At 65.3% G+C, this 22,603-nt stretch overlaps 4 protein-coding genes across 4 annotated transcripts; 2 read left to right on the forward strand and 2 right to left on the reverse strand.

Moving 5' to 3' along the window:
- Window positions 1-169: 169 nt before the first annotated feature.
- LOC148593081 (zona pellucida sperm-binding protein 3-like) lies at window positions 170-3,185 on the forward strand. The gene is made up of 7 exons (XM_088532256.1): window positions 170-209; window positions 798-978; window positions 1,220-1,328; window positions 1,681-1,772; window positions 2,108-2,202; window positions 2,616-2,693; window positions 2,905-3,185. Exons 1-7 carry the CDS (start codon window positions 170-172, stop codon window positions 3,183-3,185), a joined length of 876 nt encoding a protein of 291 aa, XP_088388382.1.
- A 1,129-nt stretch (window positions 3,186-4,314) lies between these two features.
- On the reverse strand, window positions 4,315-5,197 carry MTFP1 (mitochondrial fission process 1). Its single transcript, XM_088532199.1, has 4 exons — window positions 5,141-5,197; window positions 4,887-5,057; window positions 4,593-4,839; window positions 4,315-4,390 (listed from the first exon to the last, which is right to left on the reverse strand). The coding sequence occupies exons 1-4, from the start codon at window positions 5,190-5,192 to the stop codon at window positions 4,315-4,317; spliced, it is 546 nt and encodes a 181-aa protein (XP_088388325.1). The 5' UTR covers window positions 5,193-5,197.
- A 1,127-nt stretch (window positions 5,198-6,324) lies between these two features.
- Window positions 6,325-11,610, reverse strand: SEC14L2 (SEC14 like lipid binding 2). Its single transcript, XM_088532288.1, has 12 exons — window positions 11,530-11,610; window positions 9,927-10,002; window positions 9,500-9,543; window positions 9,154-9,213; window positions 8,864-9,052; window positions 8,190-8,285; window positions 7,728-7,788; window positions 7,564-7,647; window positions 7,207-7,313; window positions 6,973-7,112; window positions 6,676-6,845; window positions 6,325-6,486 (listed from the first exon to the last, which is right to left on the reverse strand). The coding sequence occupies exons 1-12, from the start codon at window positions 11,581-11,583 to the stop codon at window positions 6,335-6,337; spliced, it is 1,233 nt and encodes a 410-aa protein (XP_088388414.1). The 5' UTR covers window positions 11,584-11,610; the 3' UTR covers window positions 6,325-6,334.
- Window positions 11,611-17,159: 5,549 nt separating this feature from the next.
- On the forward strand, window positions 17,160-21,399 carry RNF215 (ring finger protein 215). The gene is made up of 10 exons (XM_088532200.1): window positions 17,160-17,378; window positions 18,126-18,239; window positions 18,539-18,610; window positions 18,695-18,780; window positions 19,348-19,402; window positions 19,923-20,027; window positions 20,274-20,390; window positions 20,466-20,603; window positions 20,928-21,030; window positions 21,351-21,399. Exons 1-10 carry the CDS (start codon window positions 17,160-17,162, stop codon window positions 21,371-21,373), a joined length of 1,032 nt encoding a protein of 343 aa, XP_088388326.1. The 3' UTR covers window positions 21,374-21,399.
- The last annotated feature ends 1,204 nt before the right edge of the window (window positions 21,400-22,603 follow it).

Consider the following 22,603-nt stretch of genomic DNA (forward strand, 5'->3'; position numbering starts at 1 on the left):
AGAGACCACGATGACTCCAGCTGTTTTGGCGTCCTCCCCTCCCACGTTGGTGGCTCTTTCAGCATCCTCCAGCCTGGAGCCAAGGGCTGCTCCTGCGCCGGCTGGTGCCCCAGCTCCTGGCCCAGCCCTGGCCAAGGTTCACGCTCGCCTCCATTCAGAGAAGCCCAGGATGAACTTCACTCTGAGGCTGGTGGATGGAGAGCTCTCCGGTAGGTTCTGCCTTGGGCCACCAGCTCTGGGGATGAGAACTGAGGGTTGGGCTACAAAATGCTTGCCCAGAAAGGCCAACGTGGGGGCTGCTCTGCAGCTGCCAGTGCTTCTTCTGGGGTGACTTCAGTGCTAGACACTCTCCAGACATCCCTGCCAGCCCATCAATAGCCACTGGCCATCTGCAGGGGTGTGGGTGGTGTAGGGCTTTGAATAGCCTGGAGATGTTCCCACCACATGCTTGACATCACGATCAGGCTTTTGGGAGGGAAGAGGGCCTGGGTGCTTCTCCCTAGGCTGATGGGTGCCGTGGTCCTTGTGAGCTTCCTCGGGGGGAAGAGGACCAGGGAAGGGTTGTGGTTCTGGAGAACGGGAAGAGTGGCGGGGGACAGGGCTGGCCCAGCTCTTGGCCTTCTATGGGCAAGGGCTCACCCTTGTGGTGGGCACCAAAATAACATCCCTTTAGGTGGCTACCTGTCTAACGGGGTGGAAGCAGATTCTGGTGGGCTGGGATGTCTGTTCCACATCCCAATCCAGACTGGAGGAGGCTCAGAGCTGCAGCATTGAGCCAAGTCTCCTGTCTCTACCAGGGGATCCTAGTGCCATGAAGACGCCTCGTGTGTTCACTCCTGGATCTCCCATCCATGTGGAGGCAAGGGTTGAGTTTGGTCCTGGCATCTCCCCGAAGATCTATGTAGAAGAATGCTATGGGACAGACTCAAAGCACCTGGGCCGCTCCAGGAGGATTTACGTGATTGTGAACAACCAGGGGTCAGTGGCTGTTCAGGGACTGGGATAATGACAGGGATGAGTGGTCTATGACCAGCTGTTTCCCTAGCTGCAGAGTTCAGACACCTCCAGGCAGGGCCATGGGTCTGGGTCTGCCTTTTCTTGCCTCTTTCTGAAGAGCTTCTGCTTCCATCTCTGCTTGGGACGTTCATCCAGAGCAGAGCCTGGCATCAGCCATGGAGAGGCCCCTGGGTGGTTCATGGGTCTTTGGTCTCCTCCCCAGATGTCTGCATGGCCAGAAGCTGGGCAGTGTTGTCTGGCACCGGAGAGAGGCGTCTGCCCTCCAATTGACCATCCCAGCCTTCATGTTGGGTGATGAGCCGGAAGAAGAGGTGAGACCAGGGTGCAGGGAGGAACTCGGTGATCAGGGAGAGGTCCTGGGGTGCTCCAGAGTACCCAAGTGCTGTTCCTCCTGGCTCCCTTCTGCTCCCCTCCCCAGCTGTCCCTGATCCCTGCAGGGGTGGGAAACCTGGGCTGAAGAGGAAGGACGTGGAGGTGCGTGGTAGGTGTGCGAAGCAAGCAGAAAGCCCCCAAAGAAGGCTGCAGCTCAAAGCAAGGCTATGGTTTAGCTAACCAAGGCCTTGTGTGGCCCATGCTACCTTCTGAACATGCAATTCCCTGCTCTGCGGTGGTGCTGTGGCTGGGCTCCGTGCAGCCTCTGAGGACGTGCTGGTGTCTCGGCAGGTCTTCCTGCACTGCCTGCTCGCCGCCTGGGGCACCCGGGCTGCCCAGAGACACGGCCAGAAATCCTGCTACTACAGCAATGCCTCTGCCAGGTGAGCACGGCCTCTGCGGGGGCTCCCTGCCCGCTCTCCTCACCTGAGCGGCTGCCAGAGCACCCACAGGGGCTTGGGCAGAGCAAGAAAGCCATGGGGCTCCCTCCCAGGGTCCGAGCCTCCCCTCTTGCTTTCAGCACTGCCTCTTCTCCCACGGTAACTGGGAGAACTGCCCCTAGGTGCAGATGAAGGGGACAGGAGCCTTCTGGAGGCCTTTTGGGAAAGCTGCCTCTTGGGCAGCTCAGCCCAGAGGACTGCAGGACCTGCTGGAGCTGCACCGTGTGGGTCCTGGGGATGGGGCATGAGGTTCCTCAGCTCCTCCCTTCTCCTTGCAGCTGGCTCAATGCGGAGGACCCTTCCCAGAGCGCCCTGTGTGACTGCTGTGACACCCACTGCCCTGCTGGTGGTGGCCTCCCCAGAGAGCTGCCAGGTACCTGCCCTGGGCTGTCACCTCTGGGGCTTTCTATGGGCACATTCTGACAAGGGGCTCTTGGTCCATGACTGCTGGTGGCTTCTCCACAGTGACAGCTTGCCCAGTCAGGCTAGCTGGGGCCCTACAGGACTCCGAGCAGTTGGGCCTTCTGCCAAGCCACAGCAGGGTAATTTGGGGCCCCAAGCCTGGACACAGCCTCATGGAGAGGCTGCCAGTCCCAAGGGAGCAGTGCAGGACCAGCTTGCTGCTGTCCCCAGGTGGAGGGTGCTCTCCTGCTCTGGGAGCCGTGGGCCAGCAGAAGGGAGCACCCCTCCCTCACTTGAGCTAAGGGAGCTTTTGGTCACACTGCCCTGTCACAACAGGGATCAGGGGACACAACTGGATCTCTAAGGGCCTTGTCTTTGTTACAGAGTTCCCAGGAGAGGGGATATTCCACCAGAAGATGGTTGGGCCGCTGCTGATGCGGGAGGAAACCCCATGGTATGAAGGTATGTGGACAGACCTTGTGCAGCTGAGACTTGGGGCCAAATGGCTTCATGATTTTGCAGTCGTTGGCCTGGTTCAGAGGGCTGTGGAGCTCTGGCTCTTGGTGGTCTCTCAGCCTGGGAGCAAGCACTTGCTTCCTCCCAAGATGAGGAAGCCCAAGAGGTGCAATCCGATCCCACGGTGCGATCCCCCAAACCTCTCTTCCTCCCCCAGCGCGGTGCCGCACGGTGAAGAGGCTCCTCCTGGCCAGCACAGCGTTCGTGGGCAGTGCCCTCGTGGCAGCTGTCCTCGTGGGAGGCCTCCTCGTCCTGGGCTGGGCCGTGTCCCGCCTGCACCGACGCGGCAGGAGGCCCCGGCCCCTGAAGACGAGGCAGCGCTACCCCTTCCACGCGGAGCTGCAGACCGTGGTGGGGGCCCTCGTCATCTCTGAAGGGTCAGAGAAACAGCAGGAGTCCAGTGTAGATTATTCCAGCCTGAAGCATGGCACAGCTTGACACTCGATACCCCTGTTCCTGCCCAATACAAGTTCATTTCTCTAAAGCTTGTCCTGCAACTACTTCTCCCTTGCAGGAAGAAGCAGACCCCAGGGACCAGGGGGAGCTGTGACTTGTGGCCTCATGCCTGGCAGTGACATGTCCTAGTGTCCCCAGGCTGTGATGTGTAGTTCCAAAGCGGATGTTGTAGGAGGTGGTGGCTCCAGCTGGAGCACTGCTGGGGCCAGCCAGCCCTGGAGGACTGGGGCTGTGGGATGCAGCAGTTGAGGTGGTGGCTGCCCCAAGGCCGCTGCCCTCAGGCTCTCCTGTAAGTTGGCCAACAGGGGTTGAGGAAGGTAGGAGCATCCTTGATGCCTCTGGGACATGGAAAAATGGGTGCAGGGTGCTTGGGTTGCAGGCTGGGACATCCCACTGCTTGTGCAAGGCGCCCTCCTGGTGCTGCATGGGGAGATGCAGGGCTTGTTCCCCCACTGCCTGGAGGCTGGGACCAGTGTAAGCCCTTAGCTGTGGCCAAGGGGAAGGTGGTGGGAGCAGGGCTGCTGACACAGCATGGCCAGGTGGGTGCATCCCTGCAGGAAAAGGAGCAGCGTGCTCGGAGCTGGGATGCAGCAGCTCCTCTGCCTTCCCTGTGTGGCCTCAGGGCTCAGGTTCCTGCCCTCACCTTTGTGCTGGGGCCAGGTGTCTCCTGCAAGGGGACACAGGTGACAAGTCCTGCTGGTACCAGCAGCACTTGAGTGACCTAAACACCACACAGAGCCAGAGGGGGGGTCAGACCTGAAATGTTTTATTAGGACCCGTCAGCGCAGCGAGAGTCACTGGGTGCCGGCAGAGCAGATCCGCTGCTGGGCTGCTCGGGGGCTGTGACCTGAGCATGGTTTCACAGTGAACGGGTTTCAGCAGCCTATATCAAAGTGCCTGGGTTTCCTACCAGCCCTGGGGCCGGGAGCAGCAGGCTCTGTCAGGAGCCCCCAGCGCCGCAGGCCCTGCAGGGATGTCCTGAAGGGGCTGAGGCAGCGTGGACACGGCGCAGCCCCCAGGAGCTGGTCCTGCTGGTGCGTGGGTGGCTGGTGCCGTGTTGATACACGGGCGAGAAGGAGCAGCTCCAAGCGCTAGCAGCACCTGAGGCGGCTCAGGTCGAGGAGCGAGGTTCTCTCCCCGTGCTGTAGAGCTTACGAATGCTGGAGTCCATGAGGAAATCCACAGTCCTGCAGAGCAGAGGGAGCAGGAGCAGCTGGATCCCAGATGGGGGCAACCACCTGGGAGCTGCCCTGGCTCCTGGGGCGTTTGTGGTTCTGTCCCCCCACCTGCCTCCCACCAGAAAGTGCTGTGGGGGCTGGGGGCTGCTTTGTGCTGCCAAGGTAGCCCCAGACCCCCCATCCCAGCCCTTCCATGGGGAGCTGCACTTGCCTGTCGATGGGCTTGACGATGAAGGGGATGGCGGAGAGCCCCAGCGCCGTGGTAGCCCACCTGCGGACGGGCAGCGGCCAGCGTGTCAGCGAGCCCAGCACCACGAGCGAGGCGGCGCACAGGCGGTTGATGGTGAAGCCGGGGATGGCCACGGAGGCCAGGCTCTGCCACACGAACGTGTCCACCACGGCCGCGCCGACCTGCGCCGTCCTCTCGTGCGCGGGCGCCTGCGGGGACACAGCGGGGCCTCGGGCGAGGGCGCGGGGCAGGGGGCCCCGCTGCGGCCGCGGGGGCGCGGGGCCGGCGCGGGCCGCGCGCCCGGCGGGCTCCTCACCGCCGCCGCCGCCTTCTTGCCCTTGTCGATGGCGTCCGCGGTCACGTAGGCCGTGGCCACGCCGTAGCTGGCCCACACGACCGCCGCGGGCACCAGCGCGCGGAACGCCTCGCCCACCTCGTTGGCGTAGCCTGCGGGCAGCCCTCGGGTCACCTTGGCGCCGCGCACAGCCGCGGTGCCGGTGCCGGTCCGCGGTGTCGGCGCGCGCGCTCACCCAGGTAGCGCATCCACGTGTCCCGGTACGGGTCGAGCTCCCGCGCGCCCATCGCTCCCGCCGCCGCCCCGCCCGCCGGGACGACAGCGGGCACACGCTCCCCCCGCCCCTTCGCGCCCGCTCTTCCGCCCCGTAGAAAGATGGCGGCGGCAGCGGCGCAGGTGCTGGCAGCCACGTGACGCGCGCGACGCCGCTCGCTCCCGGGCTGAGGGGAGCCGCGGGGCTTGACGCAATGATTGCGTCAGAGGGCGGGGCAGCGCGGGGCAGGGGGCAGCGCGGCTGGGGGAGCGATGGGGGCCGCCGCGGGGCTGGGGACACGATAGGGGGCAGTTGTGGTGCTGGGGACACGATCGGGGTCGCCGTGGGGCTGGGGACACGATCAGAGCCAGTTGTGGGGTTGGGGACACGATCAGGTCCAGTTGTGGGGCTGGGGACACAACATTTGCATGTTATGTGACTGACAGCTCAGCAGGAGCTGGTTATGGGGCCTCCTTGGGGTCTGACAAAACAGCAGGTGCTTTTACAGGGCTGGTCAGGGCCCTGCAGCGTCCCCCAGCCCTTGGGCCCAGTGGCACCGCTGGCCCCATCCCCAGAGACCAAGCGAGACGCAGCTCTGTCCATCCCTTTACTCCCACAGCGTGCCCCGCGCTGCGGGGGCCACCCCGCTCACATAAGGCACCCCTGAGTCCCTGCCCCTCGGCCCCAGCTGCCCCTCCTTGGGCACAGGCCCGGGGGCTCCGTCCTCATGGTGGCCCTCAGGGCTGGGGTCGGTCTCCTTCATGGGCCGGTGCTGTCCTTGGGGGCCGGAGAGCAGCCGCTCGGGGTCAGCACACCCCAAAAGTGCAGGGTGCTCTTGTGCGTGCTTCAGGGGACCCCGCTCAGTGCAGGGAGCGGAGGCCTGCCCCAGCCAGAGGGTGCAAAGCCCAGGGCTGGCATGAGGGGCAGGCTCGGCCCCGCTTGACTTCATGGGGCACCAGGGCTGAAGTCTTTCCCTTGTGCCCTGGCTGCCCCCAGCAAAAAAGCAGCAAGGCCACCATCAACATCGGGCAGGGGAAGCGGCCCCTGCGCCCTCTCGCGTCTCTCGCTCACGGTCCCCTCGAGGCAGGGTGACAGAGGGCACAAGGGGCCACCATGCAGCGGGGCCGTGGCGCAGGGCTGGGGGAAGCCGGCAGGGTAAGGCACCGGGTGCAGGCGTTAAGGGCTGTTACTGAGGGCCACCTCGCTCATCTTGTCCCCCAGTTTCTGGATCTGCTCCTCCGAGCTCTTGTCCGGCAGCAGGACCTCCACGGTGTAGCTGACCTTCTTGGTGTGGATGTAGCTGTAGGTGTTGTCAAAGCGCAGCACATCTGCAGGCATGAGGGCGCAGGGGATCAGCACCCCATCCCTCACGCACCCCTGCTGTGCACGGGGGTGACACGAGCCCTCCCGAGTCCCCACATGGGCCACTTGTCCCCCTCGTGCTGCGGCCCTCCTGCATCCCCCGCTGCGGCTGGCATAGCAAGGTCACCCTGGGAGGACGCTGAGGGGACACTCACAGACCCCTGGCGAGGAGCAGGTGAGGGAGCCGTCCTCGGGCACCATGTGCGAGTTGTAGCGCTGGTTGGGGTAGACCTCAGTCATGGCGCCTGCACGCTGCCGCTCCCCGATCTTGGTCTTCAGGTACACCCCGAACCCCACGTCGGCCCCCTCTGAGCTGAACTGCCACCTGCCAAAAATGTGGACACAGTCAGGGCCTGACATGGGGGACAGCACCTCCTCCTGGTCCTCATCGCCCCCAGCCCCGCTTCACAAGGGAGCCCCTGCCCCGCGGCCAGCCCGGCTGCCCGCCTCACCTGAGGACACAGCCAGGGAAGAGGATCTCGTACTCGACCTGGTGGGACGAGCCCCGGTTCACCACGACCGTGTGCTCGTACTGCTGCGACAGCTGGTCCCGCACATAGTACTTCTGGGGCACGTCCCCGCCGTAGTTAATCTGGAAGGAGTTGGAACCAGGCGAAAGAAGGGGGCACTGCTGCCACCTGCACTCACAAGGGAGGGCTTGCGGGGCAGCAGGAATCTCCTCCTACCTTGCTGGGGCACTTGGGGTTCCCATCAGGGTCTGTGAGGGTGCCCCCGTACTCCACAGGGATCTGCTCGGGGTCAATGTATTTCTGCAAGACCTCCTTCCAGTTGGCTGGCAGGAGAGAGGGCAGCAAGTCAGGGGGCTTCCTGGGGGGCCAGTACCCCCAGGTGAACCCTCAACCTGGCCAAAGGGTTGCCCTGCTGGGACATTCCAGGCCAGTGGGGACGGTGGTGCGGATAGATCCCCAGGGGATCCCCACAGAGCCTGGGAGCAGCCCACAGGTCTCTTCCCTGCCCTGCAGTCCCTGGAGGAGCCAGGGTGGCCTTTGGGACACGGACAACAGGGCCTGAGCTCAACTCACATCCCAGCACCACGACCTTCTTGCGCGTGTCCTCGCTCAGGAAGTGCTTGATGAGGTTGTAGGCCACCGGGAAGATCTTGGGAGCTGGGGAACAGAGCCCGAGCGTTACAGCGGTGCTGGCCCAGAAACGGGGTTTGAGGGAGCGTGGTCGGCGCTGGCCTCACCTTTCACGATAAACAGGCGCTTCAGGGACTCGGGATAATTCTCTTCAAACATGGACAGGAGCTGCAAGATGAGGAGAGCTTTATTCAAAGGGAAGCCCCATGGTTGCCCTCCAGCCCTGAACCTCTCCCTGCCCCACTCCCTGCTTGGGCTTCACTGGGGACACACAGAGGAGTGTGGGGCAGCGCATGGGACACCTCGAGCTCCACCATGAGCTCCAGGGATCCCTTAAAGCTGCTGTGGGGTGGGCTGCCCCCAGCCAGGCTCCTGCAAGGATCTGCTCTTGCATCAGCCCTCGGCAGCGAGTCAGACCGGATCCCCGAGTCAACACAGCAGCTCGGGAACAACAAGGGAGGAGGGCTGTGCACAGCAGCACATCCGTCCCCCCCGCGGGGACACGCGCTGGAGACGCCCAGAGCAGAGCTGATCCCTGCTGGGGGCAGAGGCACCGCGGAGCCCCTCACCTCTGCGTACGTGTCCACGGCCGGCTTCCAGAGGTGCTTCAAGCCCAGGCCCTCGCAATCGTAAACCATCAGCACCATCTCGATCTTCCTGCCCAGCTGGGAGCAAGGGAGGACACAGGGCGTAAGGCAGAGCCCAGCCCCTGCAGGGCGCTGGGCCCTGTGCCCAGGAACGTGCCGAGGGATGGGGCGAGTGGGTGGCTGCAGAGCGGCGCCGCAGCCCCCCGCGGCGCTGGCACAGTGGGGAGCCCGGCTGCACCCAGCGTGGATGGGCCCCGGCGCGGTCTGCAGTTACATGAGCAGCCGGTTTGCGTGGGGAAGCCGTGGTTATTGCCCAAGCGCCGCTCGCAGCCCAGCCGCCCACGGCTTCCCAGCCAGCCCTTGGCACCCCGTGGCTTCCTACTTGGCCACCCTGCAGGAGCAGGGCACATCACATGAGGGTGGCAGCCCAATGCCAGCGCCAGGCCGGGGCCTCCTCCAAAACGTCAGTGCAGAAAGGGCACTGCGACGTGCGTGCGGCACTGGGGCAGGGACGCAGGGTGGGACAAGACACAGGCCGCTGGGGACACGGGCTGGTGGGGACAGCAGGGCGGGACGGGAGCTGGTGGGGACGTGGGCTAGCAGAGCGGGCTGGCGCAGGGAGCCTGGCCCGCAGGACGCGGGCGGACGGGACTCACCTTCTGGCTCTGCTTCTCACACTCCAGCCGCAGCATCTCGCAGTCACGGAACTTGTTCTTGAGCAGGTCCTGCTTGGAGGCGGAGAAGAGCAGCCCTTTGCCGTCCAGGGGCCCGATGATGTCGTACCAGACGGGGCAGCCCTCCCGGTCGTAGCCGCACATGCCCCCGGACATGTATTTCCTGATCACCTGCGGGAGCGGAGAGGACTTCAGGGCCGAGGTGGTGCGTGGCCCTCAGATGGCCATCGGGTACCCCCAGGCCAAGGGACGCTTCCGTCAGGGACACTCGCCTCGGGGGGCTCCCAGCTGACGATGTTGTCCGCATCCATGTGCTTCCGGACCTCCACGTGCTGCGAACGCAAGGCAGAGCAAGCTGAGCTGAGGAGACCCTCCATTCCCACGCTGGGTGCTAGGGATGGGGAGCGCTCCGAGCCCGACCGCTCCGAGCCCTTGAGCAGGGCGCACAGCAGAGGGGTGTCCCATGTCAGGAGAGGAAGGGGCAGCTTCAGGCACCCCTCATGGGGCAGCGTGTCCCACACAAAGCATAGGCGAGCGGAGCCACGGCACAGGGGGAGGCAGGGCCCGGGAGCCAGGCCCGGCGCTGGGGTTTCCTCCCCGAGCGCGTCGCCCTCTCACCTTGCGGAGCATCGCCTCCGACTTGGGCAGGTCGAAGCAGCGCGCTGCAAGAGAGCAGAGAGGCGCAAGCACGTCGCAGGGCTGGGCAGAACTGCCTCGCTTGCCCCAGGGCTCCCCGCAGCCATGCCAGCCCCTACCCAGGACAGCTCGCGACAGGCCCCGGGACACGGGGCAGCCGTGGCACAGCCCGGGGGAACCCGGACTGTGAGCTCTGCTATTGCCAAACCCGCTGCCTTTGCCAATCTCGGCTCTTATCACCTTTCTAAAGTCCAAGAGCAGGGTGCCACGGACGCGGGCCCCAGGCAGCCTGCCCCCCGGGCAGCCCCCGTGGCCGGCCAGGCCGCAGCCCAAGCCCCGCGTTCCAGCATCCCTGGGCTCCCCAGGCCGCCCTCCCGCTGCAGTCCCCAGCGCCCTCCCCGCCTGTTACCTCGGAGCCATTTCAGGAGGAAATGGTCATCCTGCGAGGGGAGCGAGGGCAGCAGGTCCTTGATGTTCTCCCGAAACTGCGGGGGGAAGAGGGGCAGCGGGTCAGCGCCCAGAGCCCCCTGGCACCTCTGCGAGGCACCAGCGGAGCAAGGCTTGGCACTCGCGCCCTGCCAGCGGCGATGCCGGCCTTCAAGAGCGGAGGGCTGCCTCGTGCTGCACCCGCGAGGCCAGCGGTGCGGGCGTAGGTGTGACGAGCAGCGCGGTCTCCGCTCCCTGGCAGGGGACTGTCCCTCTCCAGGCCAGCAGGAGGCTGAACCCAGCCCAGGCCATCCCTGAGCTGGCCCTCCGGCACCGGGTGTCCCTCAGGACACGAGGACAGCCCCGGACACTGATCCCGGTGTCCCCAGATGATGCAGGACCCAAATCCACCCCCATGCCATACCACTCAGGGGCCTGCCCTTAATGAGGCCGCTTAGGTTCAGATGGCGCTAATCTAGGTGCAATTAAACCCCGGATTAGCTTCTTCACCCTGAGAAAAACAACACCGCTCGCGAGGGAGCTCGGCGGGCCGGCCCGGCACTGCGGGTTTCTGGGCTCGTGGGCCCTCTGCGGGATTGCATCAGGGAGGCAGCGGCGTGCCAAGGGGCACCCACGGCCCCGCAGGCTCCCGGCACCGCCAGCCGCCCCACGGGGCTGCCCCGAACGGGTCGCGTCTCTCGGCGCGGGGAGGTGGGCGAGCAGAGACGCTGGCAGCACCAGGGCTTGAGGCCTGCGCCCCGGGACGGGGTTTAGTTGCCTTCAAAAGCAAGCGATAAGATAAAGTCAGTGAAGTTGCCCTCTCATCGGGATTAAACTGCGCAGGGAGATAAACCCCTCAGGTGGTGGCTGTAAACAGATAAAGGTGGGATGGGGGCAAACCTGCGCGCTCCCGGGACCTCGCTACTCTCCAGGGCCCCGTTTGAGCCCGGCAGAGGATTCCCAATGGATCTGACACCCGGGCTTTTAGGACACCCGCCTCCAGCTCAGAAGCCACCCAGGAAGCAGGGAACTGCTGTCACTGCAGGTTTTCCAGCCTCCAATGGGCTCAGCGCCTCCGCTCGGGTCAGGGCGTGATGGCGCGTGCCACACCGCCACCGGGGCCGCGACTGTGCCAGGACACAGCCTGTGCCACCCTGGGGGTGCTGCTGGAGCCGGGCCTGCCCTGGCGAAGTGCCCGCGGGTTCCTGCAGAGCAGCGGGGTCAACGACACGGTGGGCAGCACAGGGCGGCCAGGCCTGTCCCCCCGGGCCGGCTGCCAGGCTGTGTCCTGGCCACGGCCACCTCATCCCACAGCGCCCGGCCGGATGCTCCCTGCTGCTGCCCGGCCAGGGCTCTGTGGAGGCCGGAGCAGCAGTGGCAGCGCGGGAGGGACAGCGGGGACGCGCAGCTGAGCGGGACGCGCTGGGGCCAAGGCGGCAGCAGACGACAAGCAGAAGCAGGCGGCTCCGCGCTGCGCTCGGAGGGGACCGCAGAGCCGCCGCGTCCCCCGGCAGCCCCCCACTGCAGGTGCCCGCGCAGCCCCGCGCGCAGCCCCGCGCCCACGGGGATGCCCGGCCGCGCCTCACCTGGGCCAGCGCCTCCGCCTGGCGCGGGCTGAGGTCCCCGACGCGGCCGCTCATGGTGGCGCGGCCCGCGGGGCCCGGCGCGGCTCCCGGCGACGCGGCGGCGGCGCTGGGCTCCGCGCGGGGACGCGCCGCCTCTTAAAGGCCGCGGCGGCGGCTCCGCGTGGAGGCGGCAGCGCCGCCCCCGCCGCGCCCGGGCCGCCCCGCGGCCTTGGACCTTGCGCGCTGCCCGCGTGGGCAGCGGGGCCGCGGGGCCCGGGGACACGCGCGGGGGCAGCAGGGGTGGGCACGGCCGTGGGGGCGGCAGCCAGAGCAGGGAGGGTCCCTGTTCGCCACAGGGACAGGGCAAGGGCAGGGGGGGCCCCGCGTGCCCCGCGGAAGGAGGAGGTGCCGCGGTTGGGCTGTCGTGCCCACGCGTACAGAGCAGGGTCTGGCACCATCTCGGCCACACGTCCCCCGTGTGGTGCCGCCCGCCCCCTCACCTGCCTGACGTGTCTCTGGTGCCACCAGAGGTACCACCCATGGCATCGCTGGGGTCACCTCAAGCAGTGAGCGCAGCCCCTTCACACTCCTGGGCTTTGCCATGCATGTCTGGCGGAGCTGTGCTTGTTCCATGGAGCTGTGAGCATCCTTGGAGCTGCACACGTCCCCTGGAACCTGGCGTGTGTCATGGAGACATGTGTCGCATGGAGCTGTGCATGTCCCATGGAGCCGTGTCTGTCCCATGGAACCGTGTGTGTCCTGTGGAACTGTGTGTGTCCCATGGAGCCATGTGTGTCCAACAGAGCCGTGCATGTCCCATGGAGCTATGTGTATCCTATGAACACACTCCAAGGATGGAGCCATGGATATCCCTTGGTGCCGTGCACGTCCCATGGAGCCATATGGGCCCTGTGGAGAGAATCGCAGAATAGTTGAGGTTGGAAGGCACCTCTGGAGATCAAGTCCAGGTTCCCTTCTCAGGCAAGGTCACCTCGAGCATGTCACATAGGATGACGTCCAGGCAGGTTTTGAGTATCTCCAGAGAAAGAGACTCCACAACCTCTCCAAGCAACTTGTCCCAGTGCTTTGTTACCCTCACAGAAAAAAAAAAAAAAAAAAAAGGGAAAAGAAAAGAAAAGGAATTCAAATTCATGTGGCACTCCCAGTGCTTCAGTTTGTGATCATGGCCTCTTGTCCTGTCGCTGAACACCACTGAAAATAGCCTCCTCCATGCTGAACAGGCCCAGCTCCCTCAGCCTCTCCTCACAGGAGAGATGCTCCAGTCTCCTCGTCATCTTTGTAGCCCTTTGCTGGACTCTCTCCAGCAGCTCCATGTCTCTCTCGTCCTGGGGAGCCCAAAGGGAGAGTCACCTCCCTCAGCTGCTGGCAATGCTCTTCCAAATGCACCCCAGGACACCACTGGTCTTTTTGGCCACAAGGACACATTGCTGGATCATGGTCAACTACTTGTCCACCAGGACCCCCAGGTCCTTCTCTGTAGAGCTGCTTTCCAGCAGTCAGCCCCCACTCTGTACTGGTGCCTGGGGTTATTCTTCTCCAGGGGCATCTCTCGATCTCTACCCATCTCTGCAGCCTGTCTGGGTCCCTGTGAATGTCAGCGCAGCCCTCTGGGGTGTCAGCCACACCTCCCAGTGTGGCATCCTCAGCAAACCTGCTGAGGGAACAGCCTGTCCTTTCAGCCAGGTCACTAATGAATCAGTTGAACAATCCCACACCCAGTATTGACCCAGCATATGGGGGACAACACCAACTACAGGCCTCCAAGTAGGCCCTGCACCTCTGATCACACCCCTCTGGGCTCTGCTGTTCAGCTGGTTCTCATGCCACTCATCTAGGGCACACTTCTGAGCTTGCCTTGGAGGATGTTATAGGAGACAGTGTTGAAAATCTTGCTGAAGTCAAGGACAGCACCCGCTGCTCTCCCCCTCGTGTCCCCAGCCAGTCATTCAGCCGTAGAAGGCTACCACTTTGGTTAAACATGATTTCCCCTTGGTGAATCCATACTGACCTGATCACTTTGTCCTCCGCATGCTTAGGGACAACATCCAGGAGGAGCTGCTCCACCGCCTTTCTGGGAATGGAGGGGAGACTGCCTGGCCTGTGATTCACCGGACCCTCCTGCTTGCCCTTTTTGGGGACTGGCATGACATTGGCTTTCTTGCAGGCTCAGGCACCTCTCCTGTTCTCCGTGACCCTTCAAGGGTGATGGACAGTGGCCTAGCAATGAGATCTGCCAGCTGCTGCAGTGCTCATGAGTGCATCCCATCGGGACCCATGGATCTGTGGGTATCAGCTTTGCCTAAGAGATCTCTAGCCTGATCCTCTCAATCAAGGGAAAGTCCTCCTTTCTCCAGACTTCCTCCCTGGTGTCCAGGGTCTGGGCTTCCTGAAGGATGTCCTTAGCTGTGAATATTGAAGCAGAGAAACCCTTCAGAAGCCCTGCCTTCTCTATGTACTTCATCAGCTGGGCACCCAGCTCACTCAGCAGCAGGCCCGCCTTCTCCCCAGTCTTCCTTTCACCTCTGATATATTTTTATAGGTGTCCCGTGGAGCCCTGTGTGTTGGGTGAAGCCCTGCACGTCCCATGAAGCTGGGTGCGTCCCGGAGAGCCGTGTGTATCCTCACAGCTCCCACGCTGCGGACGGGCGTTGCTGCAATCGGAGCCGCGCTTACGCACGCGGGGCCTGCACCTGCAGCGGCGCCTTCCAGAGCCCCTGCCCACGGCGCGGGGCAGAGCTCGAGGCAACGGCCACGCTGCTCCCGTGGGGGGTTATTCCACCAAAAGCAAAAATAAGAACACGTTTTTGGCTACCCTAATGAAAATATCTATTTTCCATGTGTTTCAGACAGCTTCTGAACCAGAACGTCCCCGTTTTTTGATATCCGTGTTCAAAATACTCCAGGCAACAAGGAGTACATCAGGATCAGCTTGTCAGCTCTGCTGCAAGAGCTGTGTTTTCACTGCAGTTCATGTCCTGGTGGAGGATGCGGTGCTTGGGACAGAGCTGGATGGGTTTTACTATGTATTTGTATCTGGAGAGCAGCTCCCAGCTGAGATGTACCATGGGTTCTGCTCCCACCGTGGATCCTGTCTCATTCCTATGGCCTGACTTGAAGTGAAATGGCGGCTGCTAATGGGTCTTACATCCAGTTTTGCCCCAAACTGAAGCCATCTCCTCTGGATGGATTCTGGCGGCAGGACAAGCTTGTCCCATGGCAGCCACAAAGGGAAAAGGCTGGAAAGAGCAGCTGCAATCGCATCCTCTGAAAGCCTCTGCACAGGGAAGGGGGGCACCTGAGGGTGCCAGCCCGGAGATATCCGTCAGCTTTGGCCATGGTGGGGATTTTCCATGCCGCTTTCCTGTGCCCGGCATGCGGAGATGACAGTGGAGGTCCCTGGCACATGTTGTCCCCACAGCACAGCCCTGGTGGCTTCCAGGGCCCAGCCAAAATAAATAGTCCTGAAGTACCAGCAGTGCCTCCGCGTCTCTGCTAAGGGAAAGCAAATACAGGCGGGATGCTTGGGATACCAAAAACATCCGGCATCCAGAGTCTGGAAACACCATCGGCAGCACGTTTAACCCCCTCCCCGCTTCCTTTCGTCAAAAAGCCACCACCGGATTTAACTGCGGGGGAAAGCAGGAGGGCAGAGGGGCTCAACCGCCGCGATGGCTAATCCGGAGCTGGGAACTGTTCCACCGGCCTCGAGGCTCTGCGGAGCGAAATATCCGGCTGCAGGAGCAGTTTCCAGCCTCAGGGATGCCGAAGGGGGCCGGGCAGCCGGGTTAGGCAGCCGCCTCCGCGCAATTGCGTAGCTGCGTAACCCGGCTGCCCGGCCCCCTTCGGCAGGAGCTGGCTCGACTTGTTGTTCCCAGGACACCCAAGGAAGCATCCGGGGCCGCGGGAAGCCTTGCACCTGCGGGACACCGGGCACCTCTCCGGTGGGGATGAGACCTGGGAGCTTCACCCCGGACAAGCCGCCGGCGCCCTCACGTGCACAGCACTGCGTGTGGGTACCCCCAGCCGAGGAGGATCATCGGGGCCTCTCCTCCGCACACGGGATGCCCTCAGACTGGTCCCGCTGGCTGGGGGCAATGAGTGTAATCGCCTCCCCCGGCTTTTGGGAAGCGGGCCAGGCACCGGCCGGAGAACCGGGCTATCCCGAAAGGGCAACGCTGCCACCGGTGCACATGGGAGGCACCATCCCCGATTGGATTTGTGTTAATCCCCTCCTAATCCGTGCAAGTATGCGCCTCTGCCCAGCCCCACGGCGCCTAGCACGGCTCTGCGGAGAAGTCTGCCCGGCCCCAAAGCGGCCCACGCGGGTGCCCGGAGGTGGCAAACAAGCCCCCTTGTTGTAACACGGCCGCGTTGCAACAGGCCACGTGCGAGGCCCTGGTGGCCGCTGCCAGGGCTGCCGGGCACCTCCACGCGCACCGGCCGCCCTCGGGCCGGGCATCAGTTGGCCGCGGTGCCCTGCACACGCCTGTGCCACGGGGTGGGTGGCCGGGCTAATCCTCATGGCAAATCCGTCCTCCCCCCGCTGCCAGCTCAGTGCAGGGCCACCGCGGCACATGCCGTGGGCACACATGGGCCGCGGCGCTGGGCTGCACGTGCGCGGGGCTGCGCGGGCGCCTGCGCATGGGCAATTCAGCGCATGGCACGTGCAGGCGCTGCGCCCAGCGGGCACATGCCCGTGCATGTGCACATGGGTGCGCATGCTGGGGTCCCCGTGCATCCACGTGCCTGGTGCGCGGGGCCGAGGGCACGCGCCTGCGCACGGGGACGCGCGGGCCGGCACAGTGTGGCCCTGCGGCCCGGCTGCTGTGTGTGCGCACGGGAGCCGTGTCACCAACTGCCCCAGCACTCCCTGTGCCCCCCTGCTGTCCCCAAGCGTCCGCACTGCCCCTGTGCCCCAGTGCTCCCCATGCCCCACACTGTCCCTGCATCCCATCGCTGTCCCCAGGCTCTCTTGCACCCTCTGTGCCTCACACTGCCCCACATGGTCCCTGTGTCCCACTGCTATCCCATGTCTCCATGCTGTTTTCTTGCTCCACACGTCCCCTTGCTCCACACTGTCCCTATGCCCCACTGCTATCCCCATGCCTCCATGCTGTCCCCAGGCCCCACGCTGTCCCCGTGCCTCCACACTGTCCCCTTGCCCTTCGCCCTACGCTATCCCCATGTCTCCATGCTGTCCCCTTGCCCCACACTGTCCCCATGCCCTACTGCTATCCCATGCCTCCATGCTGTCCCCATGCCCCACGCTGTCCCCATGCCTCCGTGTTGTCCCCATGCCTCAACATCGTCCCCCCTCCCCACACATCCCCTCGCCCCACGCGTCCCCTCGCTCCATGCTGTCCTCGTGCCTCCACGCCGCCCCTTCTCCCCACACGTCCCCTTGCCCCATGCTGTCCCCGTGCCTCCATGCTGTCCTCGTGCCTCGACATCGTCCCCCCTCCCCACACGTCCCCCCTCCCCACACGGCCCCTCGCTCCCGCCGCTCCCCCGTGGCCCGCGCGGTGGCGCTGGCGGCGGCGGCGCCCCCTGGCGGCGGCGGCGGGCGCGGCAGGGGCGGCGGCGGCGGCTCCTCCGCGGCGCCAGGGGGCGGCGGGGCGGCCGGGGCGGCCATGGCGGCGGTGCGGGCGGCGCTGCTGGCGCCGCTGCTCGCGCTGTGCCGGGGGGTGCCGGGGCCGCCGCCCGCCGCCCGCGTGGACGTGGCCGTGGCCGGCGCCGGGGGCCGCCGCGGCGGCGCCTCGTACACGCTGCGCGGCGCCGTGTTGGGCGGCCGGGCCGCGCCGGGCCGCGGGGCCCCGCGCCACGAGGAGCTGGGGGGCAGCCTGGTGCTGGTGAGCGCCGCGCCCGCAGCGGCTCCTGCGCGGCCCTGGGGAGGGCCGCGGGCACCGGGGGGGCAGGGCGCACCGGGTGGTAACGGGCACTTGGGGGGCGGTAGGTGCCGGGCGGCCCCGGGCACGGGGTGGTGATGGGCACGGGGGAGCAGTTTGGGCGCTGTGGGGGCGCAGCGGGAGGTCTGCGGGCACCGGGGAGGTCTGTGAGCACCGGGGAGCTCTATGGGCACCGGGAGCTCTGCGGGCACCGGGGAGGTCTGCGGGCACTGGGAGGTCTGCGGGCACTGGGAGGTCTGTGGGCACCGGGAGGTCTGCGGGCACCGGGGAGCTCTATGGGCACCAGGGAACTCTATGGGCATCGGGGAGCTCTGCGGGCACCGGGGAGGTCTGCGGGCACTGGGGAGGTCTATGGGCACCGGGGAGGTCTGCGGGCACTGGGAGGTCTGTGGGCACCAGGGAGCTCTATGGGCACCGGGGAGGTCTGCGGGCACTGGGGAGGTCTATGGGCACCGGGGAGGTCTGCGGGCACCAGGAGGTCTGCGGGCACCGGGGAGGTCTCTGGGCACAGGGGTGCAGGGGGTGGCGGGGGGCACTGGACAGAGCTGGCAGCAGCCCCCGGGTGGGGGACGTCTCCACGTGCAGCCCCAGGCGCAATGCAGGGAGCCCGTGGGCGCTTTGGGTGCAGAGAGTGTTGGGCACCAGCGCTCCGTTGTGCTCCGTGCCCCGCCAACGCCACGGTGCCCGCAGGTGGGAGACGCGGAGCCCGCGCTGGGCGATGAGAGCAGCTGGATCGGCGTGGTGCCCGTGGGCGAGGAGCAGGCGCAGGGTGAAGAGTCCTTCACCGCCGCCGTGGTCAGCAAGGTGACCGACGGGACCCCCCGGCGCCTCCTGGGTGCCTCCTCGCGGGGTGCCGCATGCTCCATGTTCGCCATGGAGAGCTGGCGGGAAGGGGGTGGCTCCAGCAGTGCCAGCCCCTCGTTGCTGTGCCGCACCAGGCCCGGGGTCCCCCGCTGTCACAGCGGAGCTCCCTGCACCCCTGGCTGCAGGGACGAATACGTACGCGGCCCCTTGAACCAGCCCCGCGCTGGCTGCCCGAGCGGCGCGCGGCCGCTGGCCCTGCTCATCGAGGCCGTGCGAGCTCGGGCCCTCTCTGTCCGCAGATGAAGCGAGCCCTGGTGCTGGGGGCGTCGGCGCTGCTCATCCTGGCGCTGAACCAGAACGCGATCCGAGAGGTGGGAAAGGCCGCTGGCGGCCCTGCGACGGGGTGGCCAGGCCGCCGGCCCTGCTCACAGCTGTCGCTTTTCCCTCCGCTGCAGTTGGATGTGTCCCAGCTTCTTGCCAAGCCCGTGATCGTGATCCAGTCCTCAGACAATGTCACCAAGCTGCTGGGAGCACTGCTGCGGTGAGGCCACCTTATTGCAAACCGGGTTTGTAGAGGAGCCGCCAAAGGGGCAGCGCAGCACGGCCAGCGCTTGAGCACATCACGTCCCTCGTCTGGAGGAATCAGGCAGCACCCAACACGCTCCCTGGGGCAGGGGATGCTGGATGAGACACGTGTTTCCAGGGAGGACTTGAGTTGAATCCGCTGCTTCCCTGGCACCCGCACTCTTCCACGCGTTCCTACGGGGCTCTCGGGGCTGACAGTCTCTTGGCCATGTCGTTTAGGTCTCAATATAAATGAGCCGGGCTGGCTGTGCATCACCTGCAGCATGGGCACGGGGGCACACGCTGTCACCGGTGTCCTGAAGTGCCGGCCTGGACGCGGGTGCTAGAGAGCAGAGGCTGGAAGGGCCAGAGCTGCGGTGCGGGTGGCTGCGAGGTGCCTCCTGCAGCCGGGAGAGCCGGGCACGCGTGCCCGTCCCTGTGCCAGCCGTGGCGCGGGCTGGCCCGGGGCTCGCTGCAGGGTGCCGGGGCCGCGCAGGGTCAGCCCCCCCGCAGCGCTGATGTTCCTCACACCTTCTGTTCGCAGGGGGCTCCGGGCTACGGCGAAGATCACGTACCAGGCAGTGCTGCTGGAGAACCTGGTGCGTGAGGGGCACGGGGCACGGCCGTGCCCAGCCGAGCTGTTGCTCTTGTCCCTAGCTGATGGCTCCGCTGGCGCTGCAGGGAGCACTCAACCTGCAGAGGCTGCTGAGGCTGCGCCTCGGTTTCCCCGCCGCGTCGCTCCACGCGCTGCGGCGGTTGGAGCTGGGCACCTGCCCGCGTGGTGCTTTGCCGCCCGCGGCTCTTCCTCACCTCTCCACTCGCACTTCATCTCCTTGTTTCCCTCCCACCCCTGTCCACTGAGCTGCAGCCCTGCAGCAAGCCACGATCCCGCTGCCCTTCCTCATCAGATCTGAGGGCCCTAATGCCCTCTCGTGGTCACTTCTCTGCTCCAGGCTCCTTCCCCCTTGCCCCCCTGCTTGGCCAAGCAGTGCCCGCAAGGTGCCCGGGCTTGCTGGTGCTGTTGACGGGGTGTGGGGGCTCCGGCTTGTGCGGCGCAGGGTTGAGGACCCTCACGCCGCGCCGTGCTCTGACACGGCCATGCTGTGTCCTGCCTTGCAGGGAGTGACTCTCACGCTGTGGTCAACCTGTGGTCTCTCCCGAGGGGGCCTCTATGGAGAGTGGCAGGGAGTCATCTGCACGGGAGAGAACAGCTCGCAGGTCCAGGTGGGTGAGCGGCTCCCGCTGGGGCTCCCGTGCAGCCGGGGTGTTGGTATGGAAGGAGCAGAGCACGCGGCTCCTAGCGACTGCCGTGGAGCTGGAGGGGGCAGAACAAGCGTCCCTGGTGTTGCTGTAGCTGTCAGAGGAGTGTGGAGCTCTGCAGGGGTAGGGGCCTCGCTGGGGTGGAGGTGAATGGAGGGATCTCCTGCCCAGACCCATGTCCCTGAGTGCCTCCCCGTGCTCTTGTTGCAGAAGTACCTGCAGCAGCTCTGGAACACCATCTTGCTCGTGGCCCTGCTCCTCTGCACGGGGGTGATCGTGCAGGCCCAGCGGCAGTCTCGGCAAGGCCTGTTGGAGCAGGATACTGAGGTGGGACAGACTCCTCTGCTTTTCTCATGCTGGAGAGATGCAGCCAGGGCCTGACCCTCTGCTCTGCCTTCACAGCTGGACCTGAAGCAGCACATCGTGCAGCGCCTCTCAGCCTTGAAAACCCGGCGATACCATCCGGGCAAACCACTCCAGAACCAGGCCTGCGAGATCGACAGCTGTGCCGTGTGCTTGGACCAGTTCCACAAGAGCCAGGTAGGGCTGCAGGGCAGCTCAGGGCTGCAGGGGGAGCCTGGAGCCAGCCCTGATGGTGCCGCAGCTGGGACTGACCAGCGAGCGTGATCCCTTTGCTTGGTTCTGGCCTGGTTCCGCTTCTCTGGAGCTGCCTGGCTTTTGCCTATGGGTCTGACCCTCCTCTTGTCTCAGCTCGTAGAGGCTGAGGTGTCCCCACAAGGAAAATGGGACACACAGGATGGGTCACTTGACTGCTCGTTGTGATGGGCAGAAACGTGGCCCTGCTAACCTAGTCGCTGCACCCTGCCCACCCTGCTCATGTCTCCTCTTTGCTTCTCCCCGCAGTGGCTGCGGGTGCTGCCCTGTTCGCACGAGTTTCACCGGGACTGCGTGGACCCCTGGCTTCTCCTGCAGCAGACCTGCCCTCTCTGCAAGCACAACATCCTGGGTAAGAGCAGCTCCTGGCCTGGAGCCTCTGTCTTCCTGGTGCCCCGTGTCTCCTGCTGTATGTTCCCAGAGTGGCCTTGGTAGGAGGAGGGCTGCCTCCGACCTCTGGGAACAGGCAGAGAGAGACAAACACAGCAAAGCACCTCTCTGCTGGGCTCTGAGGCCCTCTGAACCCATCTCAGAGGCCTGGCTGTCCCACTGCGGTCACCAGGGAACGTGTTTGTGCCAGAGTGAGGGCCAGGGAGGAGTCGTTGCCAGCCAAGGGCTGTTCTCTGCTCCCAGTGTCCCTGTGTGACAGCCCTCCCTCATTCTGCCTTGCAGGGAACTGCTGCGGAGAGACCTAGCAGGCCTGATGGACGCGCTCCAGGGACGGATCCGCCGCTGCTCCGGGAAGAGCCAGGGACAAGGAGGGGGCAGGGAGAGGCCCAGGGCGCTGTGCTGCAGCGGGGCAGCCCTGCTGCTCGAGCCCAGCCGGGCTGTGTCCTTCGCCGCATCCTGGCAGCACCAGCCGGTGCCTGCCCGTTGGGAGACAGGAGCGTCCTGGCACTCTCCCCACTTGGGATGCGTCGAGGGGGCGGGGGGGGACATGTTGGGGCAGTCTGCACGGCCGCTGCTGGGGTTAGGGGCAGTGGGGTGGGGAAAGGAAGCTGCGGGCACCCATGGGCGTAAGGGGAAACAGGCTATAGACAGAATGTGAAGGCCCTAAATGGGAGAGACCTGGCCTGGCTGCTCCCTCTCCCCACTTTGTAATAACCTCCTCCTTTTCTAAGTCTTTTTTGTATTTGCTGGGGCTGCAGCGAGCTGTTCCCGGGCAGCGAGGGCCGTGCCAGGGCTGGGCAGAGCAGCAGTGCCCAGCGCTGTGCCCGGGGCAGGGGGACGGGGCTGGCAGGGCTGTGGGGCGCCGCATCGCCCCGCTGCTCGCGGAGGGAGGGTGGGGGGGTCGGGTGCTTCCTTTATTTATCCTAACTTATTAGAGAGGACAGGGCAAATTAGCTGCAGAGACTGAGCACAGAGTCACGGGGATGCCGTGGAGCTGGGAACTCGCCACGAGCCTTGGATGGCTCCTGGTTCCAGGCGGCAGCCAGAGGCTGCTGGACTGAGGCCTCATATGTGTCCACAGCCGCCCGTCACTATTAAATTCAGAGCAAGGAGCAGCCTTCTGGGTCCTGTGTCACCTTGTGCACGTACAGATCAGCTGGATGCAGCTCCCACCACCTTCCCAGCTGGGGCAACCGGGCGCCCAGGACGGTCCCCGCACTGTTTAGCTGACTGAAGGAGCCAGCCCTGCGCCCCGTTTCCCTGCGAGGCCTCCCGGCAGCCGTGCCGCTGGCTCCCTGGCCGCCGTGATCGCGCGCTGCGTTTCCAGGCTGCCCCGAGGCTTTCCCTCCCAGGCGTTGCTCTGAGCCTCGTGTCAGATGTTGCAGTGACGGCGCTGGGCGCTGAGCAGGGGCGGTAGCAGAGGCCAAAGGGTGCTCTGCTGCGTGGAGCGAGCGCAGAGCGGGTTCCGCTGCTCCGCAAACCCAAGGCTTGGCCGGGCTCTGCTCATTTCCCCCCACCCAGCACAGGTGGGAGCA

The sequence above is a fragment of the Tinamus guttatus genome, unplaced genomic scaffold (genome assembly GCF_059628265.1).
Source record: "Tinamus guttatus ecotype Peru unplaced genomic scaffold, ASM5962826v1 Tinamus_guttatus_pri_ptg000459l, whole genome shotgun sequence".
Classification (NCBI taxonomy): Eukaryota; Metazoa; Chordata; class Aves; order Tinamiformes; family Tinamidae; genus Tinamus; species Tinamus guttatus.